Raw genomic sequence first — 21,136 nt, 5'->3', positions numbered from 1 at the left:
GTCTACAATAAACACTGTTGAAATTGGGAAGCTTAACTTCAGTTGAAGTTAAGATGCCTGACTTCATTCATCCAACCTTTTCTCTTGAATGTTTGTGTTGAGATTGGGAAACCTGACTTCAATTGAAGTCAAGATGCTTAATTTCATACACTTTTTCTCTTGAATGTATGTGTGTATGTGAGTGGTTTATTTTCTATCTCTCTTTCTTATTTCTTATGTCCCTTTAGATTCACAATAAGTTAGCAGGCTCAGGGCTTTACCATCAGCCTTTTAGGATTATCCGGCCTAAGTTTACACTAGCTTACTGGAGATCTCCACAAAGAGGCCTATATACAGCCTCCTTTTCATGACCCATGCAGTATCTGGCCATAGCCACTTTTACAGCCTCAGCCATAGGAAAATTGTGGTCAATTTAAGTTCTCCTTTGCTGCAATATAGCCAGTCCCTAGAGACGAAATCTTGGGCTTCCTTTCCTCTTTCTTCTTTCAATCCTGATCAGTTACCTGAGCCATTGGCTCTGACAACCCAAGAGATGAAACGAACTGGAAGGGCATCCGCATCCAGCCCCAGAGACCCTATCCTGGACCTCTTCAGAGCCGCAGCTGGGCATTAACAATTAAGAGTGATGAAAAGCATGCCAAATGAGGCACAGACATGCTGACACTTCTATTTTTTTTTTCTTTAGCTTGAGGGTATCTCACAGTTATTGTCCTGCAGTCCTGCAGGACAATCAATTTTCTTACAAAAAAAAAACCCAAAATAAATAAATAAATAAAATAAAATAAAATAAAATAAAAACACATTATCTTTTAGGCATGAAAAATCAGAGGGTAAAGTCTGGCATGTCCACAGCCATAAACAGGGCAGAAATAGTCAGGAGTCTGTGTATCCTGGCTACAAGGATGTCCATATGGTGAGAACCCAAAGCCTCTTTAAGCTACCACTCATTTATATTTCTTTTTACAAAGCTTGATAACATAACTTATCTACTTTCTCTAGCTTAGACATATAATGTCTGGATTTTATTTCCAACAAAACTGAAGTAAGGCCACTGTACAATGACTTAAGTTGCAGCACTAAATACTTTGACGATGGAGCACAGAAAATAGTCAACAATAGTGGGTGGCAATTTGGCGATTGTGTGGAATTAAAACAAAAACCTATCTCATATATGCATGCACATGTGCGGGCACACACACACACACGCACACGCACACGGTCATTTATTTACAGCAACCGTCATTTTTGTCTGCTTTCTCTTTCTATAATAAAATAGTATGACTAAAAGGAAGTTGGGAGGAAACTGTTGCTTCAAGTTCAGGCTCAGGGTCCATAACCAAGGGAAGTTGGGACAGTAACTCAAGTTAGAAACTAAAATTAGGAACCGAAGACGAACTCATGGAGGAGTGTGGCTTACTTACTTTCTCTTCACAACTTGCTAAGCCTGCTCTCTTATACATCTCAGGACCAGCATCCTAAGGGTGGCACTTCCCACCGGGTCCTGGGCAACCTTACATCAATCACTAACCAAGGAAATGCCTCATAGATTTCCCTACAGGCAACTGATGGAGGGATTAGCTCAGTTGAGGTTCCCTCTTCTGGGACAAACTAACCGTATTAACCACAGAACTCACAGAGGCTTAAAGGCAGTGTCTATTACTAACTCTCTCATACTTTAAAATATAAAACTTACTATTCTATAAAGTAGAATTTTATATTCTATTCTATAAAGTAAATTTTTATTAGAAATTTGTGGTAGGTCGAATATCCCCGAAGGATGTCTTTCTGAATGTGACAATTTATAAAAAAAATGTAAGAAATTATATTGTATTACCTGAATGTACTTAATGAAATCACAAATCTTTAAACATCTCAAATACTGAAGAAATTTTATTAGATTATCAGTGAGTTTTATGAGAGTATTAAATAAGTTATTGATTGACAAAAGAAAAAGGTGGTCAGAACACGAAGAACATGTGCTAGAAGGGATGTAGAGAAGCAGATTCTCCTCAGAGATGTACAAAAGGAGTACACTCCTATCAATAGCCTTGACTGTTACCAGCAAGACCCAAGTCAGACTTTTGTCTACAGAACCGTAATACATTTGTGCTGGTAATCTGCTAAGCGGGAGGTCATTTGTCAGCAGTAGAAAGTTAATACAGAACCTGTCTTAATCACTGTTCTGTTGCTGTAAAGAGACACCATGTCCATGGCAGCCTTTCTAGAAGGAACTGTTTGGCTGTGGCTGGCTTTCAGTTTTAGAGGTTTAGTCCATTATTGTCATGGTGGGGAGCATGGTGGCCCATGGGCAGACATTGTGCTGGAGAGGTGGAACAATCTACCTCTAGATCTCCTGGGGGGAGAGAGAGAGAGAGAGAGAGAGAGAGAGAGAGAGAGAGAGAGAGAGAGAGAGAGAGAGAGAGAATGAGAGAGACAGAGACAGAGACAGAGACAGACAGAGACAAAGATAGAGAGACAGAGAGACAGAGACAGAGATAGAGAGACAGAGACAGACAGAGACAGAGAGAGACAGAGAGAGACAAAGAGAGAGACAGAAAGAGACAGAGACAGAGACAGACAGACAGACAGGAGACACAGAGACAGAGACAGACAGAAGAGACGTAGAGACAGACAGACAGACAAAGACAGAGACTGGTGTGAAATCTTAACACCCACTCCCAGTGACACACTTCTTCCAAAAAAACCACATGTCCAACTCCCTCTCAAATAGTGCCACTCCCTAATCAAGCATTCGAATGTACTAGCCTGTGAGGCCATTCCTCTTAGAACCACCACAGAAACCAAGAAAATGCTGTTTCTTCCCATTACTGACCAGGGACTTCAGTAGGCCATCCAAGAGCTCTACCACCCAGATAGAGCCCAATCCCTTCTAAGAAAAGACCGAGGCATCATACCTGAGCAAAGGGACTAAAAATAATCCTGTCTAAAATTTTCGTTTATGCAGAGGCATGAGGATATTAGATAACTGGTCTGTACCAGACATTTGGTATATAAGTATATGGTCTGTATATGGTCTGGGTTTTATATTTTCAGATGACTCAGGGGTGATCTAAGTTTTTCCAGGATCTGTGACTAGTCTCCAGAATGGGCTATACCAACTCCCCAGAGGATACAGGAAAACACAGCAACAGTGTGCTCTTCAGTAACATTTCTGTATAGTCTCTAGACATGAATGTTCAGACATTGCTCATTCATGCCTTTTTCTGTATACCATTAAAATCGATGGAGTACTCAGTCAAAGTGTCCGGAGGTTCCAAGTTTCATGATGGAGGTAAAGAGGTAGCTCAGTCTACAAAATCTTGAATTACAAACACAATGACCTGAGTTTGGTTGTCCAAAATCACATAAAACCTGGTGTGTGGTGGTGTGCACTTGTGATCTCAGTACAGGGGAGAAAGAATCAAGAAGTCTCATTTCCAAGTAAGAGGCCTTGTCTTAAAAAGAACATTCAGTGATGACCTTTTACCTACTCATGCACACACACCTACATACACACACCTGCACCCGCACACAAGAAGCACACATACAAACAAATTATAGAACACAGTTCCACAAACTGCTCCATCAGAAACAAGTAAGAAATCGGTTTACTATTCTAAGTAATAAAAAAAAAATTAAAAAAAAGATAATGGCAAAAAGGAGGAAAGTTACATAAAATAAGTGACTATAGATGCGATATATGAAACTTTTTCTATCTCTGTTCTGCTCTTTTATTTTTGTTAAATTTTACAAAGATTGAGTATATTTCATTTACACAATTCTTTCACATACCTTAAAGTTGTCAGAGAGAAGGTGAACACTTCCATTATCCTACATGGAGTAACACTGAGTAAACCGATGAGCAATCTCCTTCTTCCTAGTAATTTTTCCCAGAAAGACAATGAATCCTGCCTCCTGCATACACTGTATTTTCATGGTCCCATAAATCCATATAATCTATTCATGGCTTGCCATTTTATTAATTTCAGAATTTCACACTTTTCTAGCCAACACATTTATTTTGAGGTATTGTAAGCATTTTAAGGGAGCAGCTACTGCACTGAGCTATATCTGCTGCCCTCCTTATTACCTCACCAGATGCCTGAAATCCCCAGTTGGCCTTTAACTACTCTCAGGTCACTCAGTAATTTTTTCGATGTCTATGGAGATGATAACTCAATACTCTGGGTCTTATCTGCAGTAACTTCATCCATAACCACAAATCAGCTGCCCACTAGAAAGCTACCCCTTAGATCTGTGTAGGCCACTGCTGTCTGATCCCCAACTCCTGTCTCTCCAGCCCACCCCATAGCAGTTTTACGGCCATGGGATTTGATGCCTGTTGAGAATAAACACTGCGTCTTAACTTTGCTTAGACATGTGTCAAGATTGAGGCTAGTAACCATTTTCTTATTCACAGTGACAACTTCCTTGTTCATTTCCTCTTTCATCATCAGCACCCAGACAAGCAACTTGCCTTTAACCTCCTCTCTCTCCACCTCTCTTGCATAATAATGGCCAAATGAAACCACACTAACTGCTGACTGTAAAATTCTAATTTTCAAATGCTTCTATTAGTTGGTGCTATATTCGCTAAGAAAATTATTCACTACTTCTATTTCTTAATTAACATATGTACTTTCTTTCTCCTTAAATTTCACTGATAATCTACTTTGCTATTATCCTAAAAAACTCAAAAGAGTATTTCCTTTCTTGTGCTAAATATGCCAAAACATCTAAATCTGTGCAGAAGATGGATTCCTTCTAACAATGGTTAAATCACACCAGCTCTTATTTATGAAAAATCTTCATCTTTATTTTAACTTCCATCCCACTTACCTAGTTATTCAAAGATTTTGAATGGAGCCATGCAGTGGTGGTGCATGTCTTCAATCCCAAGCAACTGGGAGGCAGAGGCAGGCAGATCTGTGAGTTCAACCTGGTCTACAGAGTGAGTTCCCGGACAGCCAAGGCTACACAGAGAAACACTGTCTCTAAAAGTCAAAGATTTTGAATGTCTGGTTTTTCTCTGTGAGTCATCATTCATAATTCTTGGTTTTTAAAAATAGTATCTACTGGTTCATTCACCTTATCCTATATGCATAATGCGTTTCATCTAAACAAACAAACAAAACAAAACAAATCTCATCCAAACTTTCCACATCCTACCACATCATGTCTCTGATGTTCTTAACCACAAAAGGGTTCACCGAGCTATTTTTGCTTTCTTTCTCCCTCTCAGGATTCCTGAATTCCTTATATTATTATAGAGATTAAAAACTGACATCAGTGTGTCAGTCTTAACCTCGATATAAATACATTCAGTGAGTATTTCCTGGGACAAATTTTACTAATATTATAGGTAGCATGTAGTAAAATTATCTCATTTAAAATACTGTCTCCTTCAAATGTATTACTGTCCAGACATCATTCGATTGGTTTCCTTTTTAGCCCACCCACTCCCAGTCCCCACACTGGATTCACCAGCTCTTCCTACTGTGGTTTGAAAGTGAAATGTCCTCCACAGCCTCATTTATCCTTGCACTTAATTTCCAGCTGATGGCAATGTTTGGAAAGCCTATGGAATCTTTCAAGAGCTGGAGCCTTGCTGGAAGAAGCATGCCATTGGTGGAGGGCTTTGAGTAAGACCCCACTTCCTGTTTGTTCCTTGCTTCCTGTGCCAGCATTCAGCTCTTGACCCTCTTTGTCTGTGACACTCACCCTTAGACGACCTTCAGACCGACAATGAGGGATGGAACACCCAATCATTGTCTATGTCCTGGTGCATTTCCAGCAATTCATTGGCCACGTCTTGGTTCCTATATCTAAACAAGCCTGTCCTGGTGCATATCTCCAAGTTGGATAAATATATTAGATCCATTTTATAAGATTTAAAACTTAATGCCTCAAACATGAGTGACTCTCCCCGGTGTCTTTCTTCACCTCAGTAAACAGGAACTCTATGTTTACATACCACCAGCCAAGATGGCCACCACGGTAATACGGTTGCCCCTGGATAAACTAAGTGGGTCACAAAATGAAACAAAGAGACATGAATTTGGGAAGGGGCCTGTGAGGTTGATTTCAAGGCTGACCAGGGTGAGAGGGAGATAATACAACGAAGGCGTTTGGGTGCTTTGGATGTATGGTATACATGTATTAGATGGGAGGGGCAACGGTGGCTTTTAATCCCTGCACTCAGGGGGCAGAGGCAGGCAGACCTCTGTGAGGTTGATGCCAGCATGATCTATAGAGAAAGTCGCAACCAAGCCAGGGCTACACAAAGAAACCCTGTCTCAAACTAAAAATAAATAAGTATTCAAAGAAGAAATTTTTTAAAAAGTCTGGCCCAGGGCCGGAAAGATAGCTCAGTGTTTAACAGCACTTGCTGCTCTTTCAGAGGACCTGGGTTTGTTTCCCAAATCCATGTTCTCTGGTTCACAATTACCTTTAATTCCAGTCTATGTAAATCTGACACCCTCTTATACACTCCCAGGTACCTGAACACATGTGCACATACATACAGGGATATACACAACACACATTAAAACTCTGCCACAGACCCCAACCAATCAACCCGGAATCACCTTTGACTTGTCTTGCTTCTTTTACATAAATTTAATTCATCATAAGGTGCTACTCAATTCATAAAACAAGAGAACATGGGGGGTAAATATAGAAGTTGATTTGCATTAAAATAAATGCTGAGCTTAAGTGATTGGAAGTGCCTCTCTGTGTTCTTCAGCATCAGTCTACTCCCACATATTGACTCTACAGCAGAGGACACAGCTGCAGAACAGTCTAGAGTAGCTAGTGCCCAGGCAGTGTGCACACTAATCCCGAATTATATAAGGAAAACTAAAGATCAAAGCCTGCCAGCCATACCGAAGACCCAAAGGAGACACAGACAAAAGAAAATCAGAAAGAAGTAGAAATGGCCACAAGGAGGAGACAGAGGATGAATAGAAGATGGAATTTAGTTAGAAACCTAATTGTAACTGACTTGGTTTAAATAAAATATTATCAAGGTACATTCAGGAATCCTGACTCAGTTACTTATGCTGTAACCTTTTGTATGCAAATTAACTTTTCAACTCTGTGCAGTTTTGTTTTGTTTTGTTATAAACACAGCCTCAAGGTGTAGTCCAGACAGCCCCCAAATGTATTCTCCTGCTTCATTGTCTACACCCCCCAAATTACAGGCATTCACTACCAAGTCTGTCTAACTTTATTTGTAAAGATTGCATACATATAATGCCTCAGCAAAGATAACTGATTAAAAAAAAACTATAGAAGCAGCCATCACTTCCCCTAACCCTCCCCCACACCCCCCCCCCCCGCCAGCTCACAGGTGAAGTAAGTTTGAATCAATGTAGATAATTCTTAAAATGAAAGAAGCCTATATAGTCGATGAAGTGATGTGAAACCTGAGGAAACCAACCCAAGCAGCTCAACGTTTTACATTCTATTACACTGATTTCTTCTCCTTCAAGGAACTGTGCGTGCTGTGTCATGTACGGTACATGCATGTGTTCATGTGAGTATATGTACAAGCATGTATGCATGTATGTACATACAGGTGAAACCCAGGGATCGACATGCAGCGTGTTCCTCAATAGCTCCCCACCTTATTTTTTTTTGACCATCCTGTAGGTCCAGGATTGTCCACGCTGTAGGGATGTGCCTCTCTCATGCTTGGCCTCTTCTCCACTTACCCAAAGACCTACCCACAGCTCCTGGGTTCAAAACTCAGGTCCTGCTGTTTGGGCAGTAGACACTTTACCCGCCGAACCACCTCCCCAGCTGCCTTCACAGCAAGATGGAGAGAGCGGAAATGCTCTGCGTTCTCTGTTTCTTTATCAGTGTGCTCACCGCCCTCCACACACAACCTGTGTGTCCTATTTGACCCGAGAAAACAAGATGGTGCCTGGGACATTCACAGTAATGAAGAAATACAGGTTTGGATAATGCATTGGTTAATTATTTCTGCAATGCAGGTTTAATTGTGACTTAACACTTTGTGTTTCAATACAGCCTGCCGTGTAGCACCACTCAGAACATGCTTGACCACAGACTTTTTATTCAATGACATCATACTTACTCAGGCTCTTATATGTTTATCCAGATGTTTTTCTTGTCTGATAATCATTCTCTATTCCTTTATATACTTTGTATTTTTGCCTTTCTTTGGAATTCTTGTCTACCCCATTTGACTGTCAATTAACATTTTACATACATATAATTTTTAGGCACATTCCAGATAATGTGAGGATTGCAGGTTACTGAATTTTCTTCATTTCTCTGTTATGTAACCAAGTGCTCTCTGCCTCACTTTCCTGAAAATTAGTGTAAATTCAGCCACTTTTAAATAAAACTCACTTTTTTTTTAAGTCCACATGTGTAAGAACCCAGGAAATTAAGAAATGGATGTTAATTATGCTTTGTTTCCCACACAGGAAATCCTGTCATTTCCCCAAAGATGATCAGCATTTCTTGTGTGTGCACAAAGTTAAAAAGCCAAAGGTGAGCTAACAATTTTAATTCTGGAGGCTAAGGGGTGAGAAGTGGGGGCTGGGGGTACGGCAGGAAGTGGACGAGAATGCACTGGTTAACTGCTGTTAGCTTAGCAGTGAAAATATCTGATCATCAGCCACAAAGTAGTCATTTTGTTTTCAGCTGGAGACAATGTAGCAATGTACATAGTGGCAATCTCTCCCCACAGCCCCTTGCTGCTCCTGGGTCTTGGTGATTATTATCCACGAGGTTACTTCTCAATCTTCCCTTCATATCCATACCTTGTCACAGGGATCCTGAGATCTGCTCCCCACTCTTCTTCCTTAAACGCAGGTGATGCATCTGGACCACAGTGAAACTTGAAAGACATCTTAATGAGCTGAAAGAATTTGAAACCTGGGGCGATGCTGCCACCTTTTAAATGAAATGTGGCCAAAGAAGCCCCTCAAATTCTTAAAGAGTTTTCCATGTATATAATCTACGTATTTAACAAATATTGACTGAGTGGTATCTGTGTGTCTTTTGCCAGAACACATTATTCTGGGGGATAAATAGCAACAATGTAAATACGTGATCAGGAGATGAGACACCTTGCTTAGAGTGCTGGACTGGTACTCACAAGACTCTGGAGCTGGACTTCCAACAAAATTAAAAAGAAAAAAAGATATTAAATGAAAAAAACTATATAACTATGTATGGGTAAGGGACAAGACTGTGAACTGCTGTGTAGTGCATTTGAGAAAGACATCAATGCCAAAAATAAAGATTATCTAGCCAAACTACAAGTCTGTGCTCCCAAGGGCCAGTGTTAAACTGTCTCCAGGAGCGCTAAGAACCCATGCCAATGTCTTGTAGATAATCAGTGTGGGTTAGCAATGTGATTGAAAATCAATAAACACAATTTTTTATAGCAGGGTTTATTAAATTCTGAAAATAGGTTAGTGTTTATTCCAAATTTGAATAAAAGAAAAATTGGAGGATGAATTTTGTTTTGTTTTGGTTTAGTTGTTTTTTTGTTGTTGTTTGTTTATGTTGCTTGTCTAATTTTTGTTACTTTTTTGGGTGAGGAAAAGAGGAGAGAAATATTCAAATGAAAATAAAAAATGTCTGTGGGGGATTTGCAGCGTGGTTAAGAAATATCTAATCATACTCTGAACTTTGCAAAAGAAAGAAGAAAAATTTGGTTTATCTCTTTTCTCTACACTTCTTTGTTTTATTTTTTTCCTACATAGCTTAGTTTACATTTAGTATATGTAATAGAATAAAATTAAGACTAAATGCTATTGGAGGATTTTAACCCTGCAGTTCCCCATATTTTTGCTGTATGATCATAACACCAAATGGTATGCTTGAAGGATAGAAGACACATAAAGGCAGATATGTATTTTGTGGACTACAGATCTAGAGAGAAGAAGGCTGTGGCTGGAGTAACTGAGGAACCAAATAGTAGTGACAAATTACAAGGAGAAAGAAAAAAAGAACCAACAGAAATATCTTAGTCCAGCCTTAGGAAGGGGTATTGTTCTATACTCTGAGGCTCCAGGTTACCCACCCAGATGTGTCTTCTAATGCTAAATGATTCTGTGACCTGTAGTGTAAAGCAAGCCTGGACTCTTGGTGATTTACAAGAATAAGTAGGACACTTTAATAATTAATCCAGCTGCATGAGACTCAGAAAATCTGGAAATGTAAAGAAAAGCAAGGTAATTATTATGTTTAATTAGTTCTTTTTTAATTTTTATTTATTTTTTACTTTTTTGATTCTTGATATTTTTATTATATGTTTTTCCATATACATTTATATTATTACTCACATATACAATAAAATACCTACAGCAAGAAGAACCGTGAAACAATCAGGAATTATATATATGTTACATTCATAGTGTTTTGGCTATTTGTATTTGGCAGCTTTGAAGAAAACATCTTTCCTATCTTGGTGAGTCTAAAATTCTGATGGTTTACACTGGTTAATAAGAAAAATGTACCATTATTCCCTATGTCCCTGGAGCTCTCAGTCACACATTTTCTAATGGAATTAATTTTATTTCTAAGAAAATGGAGTAAAACTTTTTTTGGAAAAGGTGTCTTTAGAATTATAAGCTCTGTACACCCTTTTCTCTTCATTAAGCTGAAATTCTTTCAATTTTACATTGTATTGTTTTTGTATATAATTAAGTAAAAAAAAATAACAGTGAAATAAGGCCATAGGGGAAGAAAACATCTTTGAACTCAGTTTGTAAGTAGATAGGGGTAAAGGAAGGAAGAGGTCAAACTGAGGTCAGACTTTGCTGGAAAACTGGGTTATCACTCTGCCAGGAAGAGCAAGAGTCTTGTGCTGAGATAGGAGCTGTGCAAACAAACAGCAGCTGTGGGTGAATAGTCTGCTAGCTTTGGGAAATCATTTGACGTGCTTGAGGTGTGAGAGAAAGAAAGAAAGAAAAAAAAGAAAGAAAGAAAGAAAGAAAGGCGCAATCCTTTCAGGATGGTGACAAAGCACTCAGAGTGAAGTAGAGAGCAAGGAAAAAAAGAAATAAAGCCACGTAAAAGACACCAAGGGGAGCACAGGTAAGCAAAGCTGCCACCAGGGCCTGGATGGTCCCACACTGAAGTGCGGAAACTGGATTCTCTTAGCAGAGCAACAGGGCAGTTAGGTGGCTACTCCTAAGACAAATGCCGAGTGCCACAGGCTTTGAAGGAGATTTGCTTTACTGGCCATGTGCTAACTTAATGACAAGAGAAGTCACACCCAAACCAATATTCCCATAATAATCACCTTGACTAGCTCTGTGTGGTGCTTCAGAAGCTGCTGTCAGCATAAGCCAGTGTAATTATTTAAAGGCCATTTCTATAGTTGAATGACGGAGTGTGCATTATGTTGTGATTAAAAGAAAACCAGCACCCCGTCTCCTGTAAAAAGCTCTTTTGCTGAGCAAAACCACACTCAAAATTAAAGAATGTCATTAAAATTTAGATTTTTTTAAATGCAAGAAATTCATTTTTTTAAAGTACGAATACCTAAGAAAAATATATTATCACTAGTTACCTATTTACTTGATTCTTTTTTCCTTCAGTGTCCAAGACTAAACAATCTGAGGTCCATCTTATGAGCAGTCTTCAATTTTCTTTTAAGTAAAATGACTTACGTTTGATGCAAAAAATTTGAGTAAATTTTGGGCCACAGTGAGGAGTGGTCCATTCTAATGTAGGATTATAAGCATCTAACTTAGCACCAGATCTAATGAAATGATAATTAGATTTGAAGTCATGATATATGCTGTATATCTACTGGTAATTTTACCCATGAGTTTTTTTTTTTATAAGGAATCAGTCCACGTAAATGATCTTTTTTGAGTTCTCCTAGGGTTAAGATGAAGCGTGAACTTTTGTTCTTTGACAGGATACTCACATTGGAACATCCCTTCACTCCGAGTTGAAGATAAGAAAGCAGGAAATGAGCCCCACATCTACTCTTTCCCCACAAGTTATTATTATTTTTGTTTTTAGGTTCAAGTCCACATATCTCTGAACATCCATGAAAGGGCTTCCTGGAAAATAAGACAAAACAAAAGAAAACCCAAGTGCCCGATGCACATGGCTCCGCACCACCGGGAGAGGAGGATCCCAGGCTGACAGGCGCTAAAATTATAAGAGTGACAGAGGGGTGAGTTCTGCAGAAGTCACGGAGCTCTGAGCTCACTTGCAGTTCGAGGGGAGCCATGCAGGATGAAGACGGGTATATCACCTTAAACATCAAGCCCCGAAAACCAGCTCCCAGCTCAGGTAAGAAGGGTCATTCAGCAATTTGGACACCAGTGAAATAGGACACCCCTACTCTCTGTCTCTTTCCTAGTGACGGGGTCCTTAAATTTACCTGTGCTTTCCTGGATGATATTCCTTTTCTAATGCATGCAGGTGGGATGGATCTACAGAGGCCTCTGCTGACGTAGTTAGAATGCAGTAAAGACAGAAGGAGGGACATTGTACTACGACTATTAGAATGTAATGCTGGGGGCTTAGAGGATAGTGTGACAAAGGGAAAATTGAAAACTCAAATGTCTGACAAATAGCTTCCCATTTTAAATTCTATTGGCCATTCATATAATAGGAATTGGGCATGAGTAGTCCCTGAACTACTGAATTTGTTGCACTTAGAAAAAAAAATGAAGTTTTTTTTTTTTTATGTTCTAGAGGGAAATATTTTATAATCTGAAATCTTTTCTTTCTTTTCTGTTTAAAAGGATATAAAATCATTGGGTTATAATGTTGTTCAATATGTAAACAGTTTGTAAGTAAACATTTATGTAATACAAAAATAGAACATTTTTCTTAGCCTTTAAAAAAAAACAACATCAAATTTCTGACCACCAAAAGATATAATTCTTTACTAGTTGCCTATGAAAATAATTGTTGATGTGGAATGTGGATGAAAAAAAACACCGACCAAGAACCCCAAATTCATGTAGCCTTAGAATGGACAGAGAATTCTCTATGGGAAATGGATATGGATGAGTGGTGTAAAGTAGGCAAATTTTATTGAGGATGCTCACCAAGGGAATGCAGGCAAGATTTCCACTAATACTGGTTGTTGTACTTTTAATTCTCCTCTCGTGTGTGTGTGTGTGTGTGTGTGTGTGTGTGTGTGTGTGTGTGTGTGTGTGTAAGCAGGTGTACATGTGCCATGGTGCCCATGCAATACTCAGAGGACAGCTTTCAGAAGTTGGCTCTTTCCTTCCTTCCACTCTGTATTCTAGGAATCAAACCCAGGCTGTTGGGCTTATGGCACTTTACTTGCTAAGCCATCTCACTAGCCTGAGTTTTGCTGGGTTTTGAGACAGGGTCTCATGTAGCCTAGACTGGCACTGAATTTGCTCTGCAGCCAAGGCTGGCTTTGAACTCCTGATCCTCCTGCCTCCGTGTTCCAGGTACTGGTAAGTTTGCTCTCTCACACAATGCTGTATATGATCGAAAAATCCTGAGAAGCACAAGGTGGCCTGACGGTCTCCTCCTTCACGTCTTTATTGTGTTCCCTCCCACAGCTGATTCTGCCTCTTCCTGGTGGCGTGTGGTGGCTTTAATTTTGCTGATCTCATCCATGGGGCTGGTTGTTGGGCTCGTGGCTCTGGGGATCATGTGTAAGTATTGGCTCCGTGCCAGTGTTTTGATCTGAGGAAAGCAATGCCCGAGAGAGTTCCTGGTGTATTGTGTTATACCACACTTCCTGTCTCTGTTCATCTCTCTGTCACCTACTCTGATTGTCCTGGACAGTGCTATTCAGAAGGGATAGCCCCCCAGGCCGATTTGAATCACTTTTAACTTTTCCTTAGTTAAAATTACGTGTCAGAGTGTACCACTGGCACTTAAGATATAGATGCAAGCTATCTTTCTTTCTCCAAGTCTGCGTTGCTTAATCTGCCGCCGAGGCAATGTAGACCTTTCCTAATTTCCTTAATAAAGCTTCTGTCTTCCTGTGTGAAATCTTGTTTGTTCTAGTCTCTATACTTAAAAATCTCTTTCATCTCATTTGGTTTACTGACATATTGGTTTTTTGTTCTTGAATATCTAATCATAAGACTTTGTAAGGTCATGACATAATTTGTGTTGCAAATTTGTTTATTTTCCTGTTTTTAGTATATTTTAGAAGACTTTATTCCTTATATTATGTTTACATGAATATACAAGTATTTTAAACACCACAAGATATATTATGCATTTTTCACGTTTTAGTTACTATATTATGTTTTAATTTAAAATGTTTCATAAAGAATAAGAAACCATGCAGAAAAATTAACTAGACTTAAAGTCTATGCATATCAATAGACTTCTATACAAGTGTTTCTTAACCGTGTAATGGCGCAACTCTTTAATAAAAACCCTGTCTCAAAAAACCAAAAAACAAAAAACTATTTTTGTTGCTACTTCATAAATGTAATTTTTGCTACTTTTATACATTATAATGCAAATATCTGATTTCAGAATATCTAATATGCTTCCCCTGTAAAAAGGTCCTTAGACCTGAGAGGTCATGACCTACAGGTTAAGAACCGCTCTCCTATACCGTTAGAAAAGCCATCTGAAGGTACATTTTAAAAAATGAATTGAGTCATTGTTGTATGTACTGAACATAATCAAAGCTGCAAGGTTTCTCATGTCTGTAAGACCTGCTTAGAAACTTGTGCAGGAAATATCGGAACAGCGTCCCCAGTCACGTGTTCTCGCCTCAGGACTTTCTCATCACCAGTCAATTCGCATGCTCTTTGGTGCTGCCCTACATATATATATTTCCGTTTCAGTATTCATTGCTTTTTGTGTATCCCGTGGACTCTTCAGCGATTGGCAGGTTTATAGAGATGAGAGCTCACTGAAAAATCCTTCCATCCTCTTTCTGACCTTGAGACTCAGGTATAATTTAGCTCCTCCCTCCATCTAGCAGTCACAGAGCAAAAGTACCTCCTAGCCGAGAAGGAAAATCTCTCAGCCGCTATGCAACAACTGGCCAAGAAAATGTGCCAAGAGTTGATTAAACAAGGAGAGCTCCAGACAAAGAGCACTTTTGGTAAGTCTGGCTTGGAAACTTGATCTTACCAAGCCCTTCGCGTCAGCCATGGTAACTGGAGAGAGACCCACCAGAGCGGGAACACTGCATGTGGGGAAAGCTTTGGCCAGACTTTTACAGCCCCACAACTCGCTGTCCCTTTCAGAGCACAAGTGCAGCCCCTGCGCCACAAAGTGGCGATACCACGGAGATAGTTGCTATGGGTTCTTCAGGCATAACCTAACGTGGGAAGAGAGCAAGCAGTACTGCGCTGAGCAGAACGCAACTCTTGTGAAGACCGCCAGTCAGAGCACTGTGGTAAGGACGGCCCGTGCCGCGCATTTGGGAACTCTGAAGAGAAAGATCTCAGGGGAAACACTGAATCTGCTTTAAGTTTTCATGCTTTTCTTTATAGCTTGCACTTTGTGGACCTCTGAGAAATTTGAGACGCTTGGTAACAAATACAGACCTTAAATACCCAATCCCGTCACATCTCCAAAATATCACTAGAGTGTTTCGGTGAGATTGGATTGTGTGTGTACCACCCTAATGGAGAAAGTGGACCCTAATCAGACAGGCTGAGTCAGCCTGGGATGCTCCCATCACACTTACTCTAGTTTGCACGATTTTCTGGCCCTGGTTGCAAGCCCAGGTTCACAGAGAACTGTAAAGATTAAATTAGCTAAATAAATTTACTGTCAAAACAGGAGAGTGTACAAACATGTCAACTCCATTATAAAGAGTTCAACGGGAGATGTGAAACATACCCTGCCTCTCATCGCCCGAGGCTGATAGCTCTAGAAAATCTGCAATGTAACAAAAGGATAGTATCAGTTTTTTGAGACGAAATTAAAGTTAAATATTGGTTGAGTTTTTCCATTAAGTCATACAGAGAGGCAATGTGAACAGTATACATATATGTCTATGTGGATACGTTTTAACAAAAAGATCAGCAATTAAGGGATCAACCGAAAGGTGGGTGGCTCCTGCTTTAGGTAAATGAGGCTCACACACATCTCTTGTGGAGTGTTATTCTGAGTGTCACATGTCGTCCCCAAGCTCAAACAAAATGTTAATGTTGCTGTTGTTGTTGTTGCCTTCCAAGAGTGGATTCTTATCTGTTCTTCCGGGATGCACGAGGGCATAATTAACATATAACTTCCTTTTGCTATTCTTTCCAAGAGCATGATTGCTCATTCACCTAATAGTCAGTCTGTATGTATATCCCAGAACCACTGCAGGACCTGAATCTATGTACTTATTAAAACTGAAACCTCTTTAAAAGAAAGTAAATTATATAACCAGGAAGGGAAAAGTAAGCCAGAGCCAGATACAGTGGCGCATGCTTATGAAATCATAGCTGAGGCTAGGACGACTCGTTTGAGGCCAGCCTAGGCTACACAGTGAGAATCTACCTAAAAATAGAAGGCATAGAAAAATGTAAACTGGGAACAGTGAATAAATGTTACTTACTAACAACTTTGAGGAAGACATCTATAGATCTTTTTATTCATCCAACTAAAACAAGTGAACATTTTCGCGTATAGGACAATCAGTAAAATCTAAGAACTTAATTTCAGGGATTGTGAAGTTTATAAACAACATATCACTTCTTGCCATCTATGGTTGTAGCATCTACCCCCATTTAAATATTATTTAGATGTCTCAAATCTTCAATTGGCAGGAAATATAAATACACTTTATAAGCATCCTAGGAAAACTATAATATCACTGTTTAATACAGTTTCCTATGTGCTCTGTACATTCTTTAACATCTCAAAACAACTCAAATCTTTGATGTGAAACATAACCCATTAGTACCAACACAGATGCATAATTCCAGTGGTTTGCCTGAGGCTGTACTATGAAATTGTGTATCGGTCATCACACAGTGCTGTGGCGGCACTTACCATTGTATGGATGTGTGTTTGCAACAGGAATACATCAAAGACAGAGTTGCTTCAGACCGTTGGATTGGATTATCCCGCCAGAACTCTCGGAATAACTGGATGTGGGAAGACAGCTCAGTTCTTAACAAGAATATGTAAGTCCCTGGAACCTCAGCTAGAAGCAGTGCTCAAAGCTCTGACTCCCACATCCTTCTTGTTGAACACAAATTGCCTGAAAGTTGACGTGTCTCTCTCCCCTACTGTGGGCTGTAGCTGCCAGTCATGTGTCCTCTGTTCCTAACCAGAGAGCACTGGTGGGCAGCGCTACTCTCTCCTCCTCTTAGGTAACTAATGATTCATTTTTATTACCAGCATATCCCCCATTCATTTCCATGAAATCTCCTCCTCTCTCTCTCTGTAACTTGATTGGATTCTTTTGTGTTTTGACAATACATTTATTTCTTTTGTTAATTAACGGAGGAAATGATTACCATCAGGGTTACGTTCAGTATGTTTCTATCCTACGGGTCTCCATAAGTCAGGTACAATGTAAATCAAAAGGAAAGTGTAATTCATACAATAAGGCTCCATTCTTCTAATGCCATTGTAAACAGAGGACCTCATTTAATATGGCTGTCTCTTTTTAATTTTTAAATTTTTAAAATTTATTTGCTGTATGAGAGAGAGAATATTCACATGCTACAGTGTATGTTGGTAAGTCAGAGGAAAACTTAAAGGAGTTTTTCTCCTTCCATCATGTGGTTCCTGAAAATCAAATACAAGTCATCAAACTTGGCAACTAGCAGCTTTACCTACTGAGCCAACTTGCTAGGCCCCAATACGGCCCTTTAACCACTAATTTCAACGTCTTTTATTTGTCCTACAAAACACTGCACTCTCTTTGCCCATAACTTATGGCCAAAGGTTATACAATTCTATTAAAATAACTAATTAAGCCAATAGGTGTTTATTGTGCATGTTGAATAGGATCCCAGGACATGCAAATAACACAAACCTCCTGCAAACCTTGGCTCTTATCTCTTATCGAGTTCTGGCTTGCTCTCAATACTGCAGGAGATGTGTGTTCTCACTAAATTCTCAAGAATCCAAATTCCCCTTTTCCTCCTAGGCTCCATGACTAACTCTTGCACGTTGGTCAAGTCCAGTTGAAGGCTGCTTCCTTACTGAGGTCAACTATAATGGCATACACTAAATCGCGTCCCTTTCAGCACGCAGCTGCTCCGTTGTCTCTTTGTGCCATTTTCCTGTCTGCTTATCTGTGTCTTGCCAATTTCTCCTCACTGGAATTTGGGATAGAGTGTGTTTTTCTCTTCTTCAATCATTTGATCACTAGTTGGTATCTTTGGGTAGCTGTCTAGTATGTTAAGCATATTTTCCTTGTCTTTCATTATAAACATTGATGAGGAGAATAGAGATGAACTTGCAGACAATAGTCTGGAGCAAATTATTACCCAGTGCTGTTACATCTCAGCTCTACAGTATTTAGCCACCTGACTTTTCCTTGAGAGTTGTCCTGTGTTGCGCAGGAACTTCCCACTTCCTCTCTGCTGATGTCAAACCTCCTTTTTTTCACTACTGGCCCCAAATGAATTGTAGATAAAGCTCTCCTTAGCATGCTAGGTCATGAGGTGCCTCTTCCTCTGGATTCCCATGTACTTAGCATGGACTTTCTTCTTGTATTCAATTGTTACTGGGCTTTTTATGTGCACAGACTGCATACTTACGAGTAGACAGGGACTTTGTCAAAGATGAAACTTCTGTTTCTTTCCTCACCCCAAGCCTCTGGTTTGACGAACAAAACATGCGTGTCCCTTGCTTTCTTGTCTCTGTGTACCTCTGAAGAACATACGATCTGCATTTTTTCACTTATAGGGTTGATATTTCTGGAAATGCGAAAGAAAACATGAATTGTGCTTATCTTCATAATGGAAAAATCAACCCAGCTTCCTGTACGGACAGGCATTATTTTATATGTGAGAGGAAGGCTGGCATGACAAGAGTGGACCAGCTGTTTTAAGGCAGAAGGATGCACAGGGTGTCAGATAAGTGCTTGGTTGTGTAATAAAAGATCTGGACAAACAAATTCTGCAGTCATAAAACTGCTTATTTTTTCTTATATCATCCTTTTATCATATGTCTGATTCTTTTTCTGAGTATTAAAAAAAATAACCAGCATGAGAGTGGATTACTAGCTTTTCAGTGTTTTGCTTTCCATTATCTTTCTTTTTATCCCCCATTCCTAATTTTCTTAGCATGCTGCAATCCACCTCAACTTCAAATATACATGCATTAAATTAAAATTAGGTAAAGGCACAAGTGACTTAACAATATGCAAAGTACTTAGGCTAAGAAAGACATTATGGAAAAGTAGAAATAATATAGATTGGAGCATGTACAATGGTTTAAACAGTATGACCCAGGCCAGGCGTGGTGGCGCACACCTTTAATCCCAGCACTCGGGAGGCAGAGGCAGGCGGATCGCTGTGAGTTCGAGGCCAGCCTGGTCTACAAAGGGAGTCCTGGACAGCCAAGGCTACACAGAGAAACCCTGTCTCGAAAAACCCAAAAACAAAAATTAAAAAAAAGTATGATCCTTAACTAGCAATCATGAACCAATCCTCTATCTATCTATCTATCTATCTATCTATCTATCTATTCATTTATTTTTTGAGAAAGGAACTCTATCTGTCCTGGAACTCACTATATAGATCAGGTGTTTTCCTCTGCATACCAAATGCTGGAATTAAAGGCAGGTGCCTGGCTAATGAGGCAATTTTGTATTGTTTGGTGGCTGAAGGATAAACCAAATGTGTATGTATGTATGTGTGTATGTATATGTATATGTGTGTATACATATATGAATGTGAAAATGCTAAATAAATATGAACTATATGAAAACATATGAAGCATATTTTATATAGTTATATGAAAATCCAAAACAAAGTAAAATGAGATGATATTGCCCTATCTTATATACCTCACTCAAACTAAACTGCAGAAGGAAGGAATAGCAATAAAGCTGTAATCTGAATTAATTAATTACATAGTAAAAAAAATAAATAAATAAAAGAAAATTTCTGAGTACTAACTATACCAGAAACTCCATGGAAACAGGCCCCCCCCCCCCCATGATTTCATTGTTCATTGTCTGTGGCCAGCATCAAGCACATCCCTGAATCTTGGGAAACCATGTTTGTTTCACTCCAAGAGACAATGACTCCCAGTCCCCAGTTCAGCTCTCTTCCACTCAACAGTAGTCACCCTCTGTACAATACAAGGAAACTCAATTTGAGAGAGACCTCACAGGGTTTGTAAAACCATAAAATATTTCTTGACAAAACAGAGTGCCCAGAAGGCAGAAGAAGAAGCAGACGTGCTTTATCTGGCTCTTTTTTTTTTTCCTGACAGTTCTATGTTTGGAGTTTGCTGAATAACCCAGAAGTTATTTATAGGGTCTGTGCACAGGCACCTCTAACAGGATAAGAGGAAAAAGTCATACTTTCTACCCGCTCTGGCCCTCACAGCTTCTTTTATTTAACTATAGAGAAAGCAGGATCATGAATACATTTCATCTCAGCTGAGGTCTTTGTGGAAACTGAACGTTCAAGCACAAACATAGATGGAATTCAGATAGATGGAAAGATACGGAAATCTTCATTTTTAACACGCACTCCCCGTGACCCTGTTGTAGGCAGGCTGCTCTTGGTATTTTTCCATAAACGTGACATTAGCACTTACTCCCTGTGTGGTTTGGGGAAAGAAGGCTTAGTCTCTTTTACACTGCTTCCTCGCCTATCCAGTGGACCCATTACCCTATCTAGAAGAGAACTGTGATGAACTCTAATGCAATTATATAAAATATTGGTCAGAGCATCAACTGTGTGATACTCAAAGATGTTAGTCTTACAGCTCTGTACATGAGGTGCACCTTGGTTTATTTTAAACTGTCCATAAGGAGTAGATTTCTGAGCTACTGAAAAAAAAAATAACAGAATTTTTTAGGCTTTTTTATTTTAAATTCCAAGATCTTGGCCTTGCAAGATACAAAGTCTTGGCTTTTTCTCTTTTTCCTTGGAGCTGGGGATTCAGGGCTGAACTTCTTGTGTGGAACTATTTTCAGAACTATTCTTTTTTTCTATTAGTTAGTTCTAATAATGAACTAGTAGTTCTATCGGTC

The 21,136-nt window shown here is 39.4% G+C and overlaps 1 protein-coding gene across 2 annotated transcripts; it reads left to right on the top strand.

The window, feature by feature from the left end:
- The first annotated feature begins 10,962 nt into the window (after window positions 1-10,962).
- Window positions 10,963-19,877, top strand: CLEC1B (C-type lectin domain family 1 member B). 2 transcript variants are annotated; one of them, XM_084765919.1, is made up of 7 exons: window positions 10,963-11,082; window positions 12,022-12,297; window positions 13,554-13,649; window positions 14,945-15,070; window positions 15,216-15,367; window positions 16,987-17,093; window positions 18,832-19,877. In XM_084765919.1, exons 2-7 carry the CDS (start codon window positions 12,234-12,236, stop codon window positions 18,974-18,976), a joined length of 690 nt encoding a protein of 229 aa, XP_084622045.1. In that variant the 5' UTR covers window positions 10,963-11,082; window positions 12,022-12,233; the 3' UTR covers window positions 18,977-19,877. The 2 variants fall into 2 exon arrangements, with proteins under 2 accessions (XP_084622045.1, XP_084622044.1); XM_084765918.1 differs by lacking the exon at window positions 10,963-11,082 and having other exon boundaries at window positions 12,010-12,297.
- The last annotated feature ends 1,259 nt before the right edge of the window (window positions 19,878-21,136 follow it).

Source organism: Acomys minous (genome assembly GCF_964271855.1).
Source record: "Acomys minous genome assembly, chromosome: 17".
Lineage (NCBI taxonomy): Eukaryota > Metazoa > Chordata > Mammalia > Rodentia > Muridae > Acomys > Acomys minous.
Note: the sequence above shows the minus strand (reverse complement) of the source record. Positions and strands in the feature narration are given on the sequence as shown.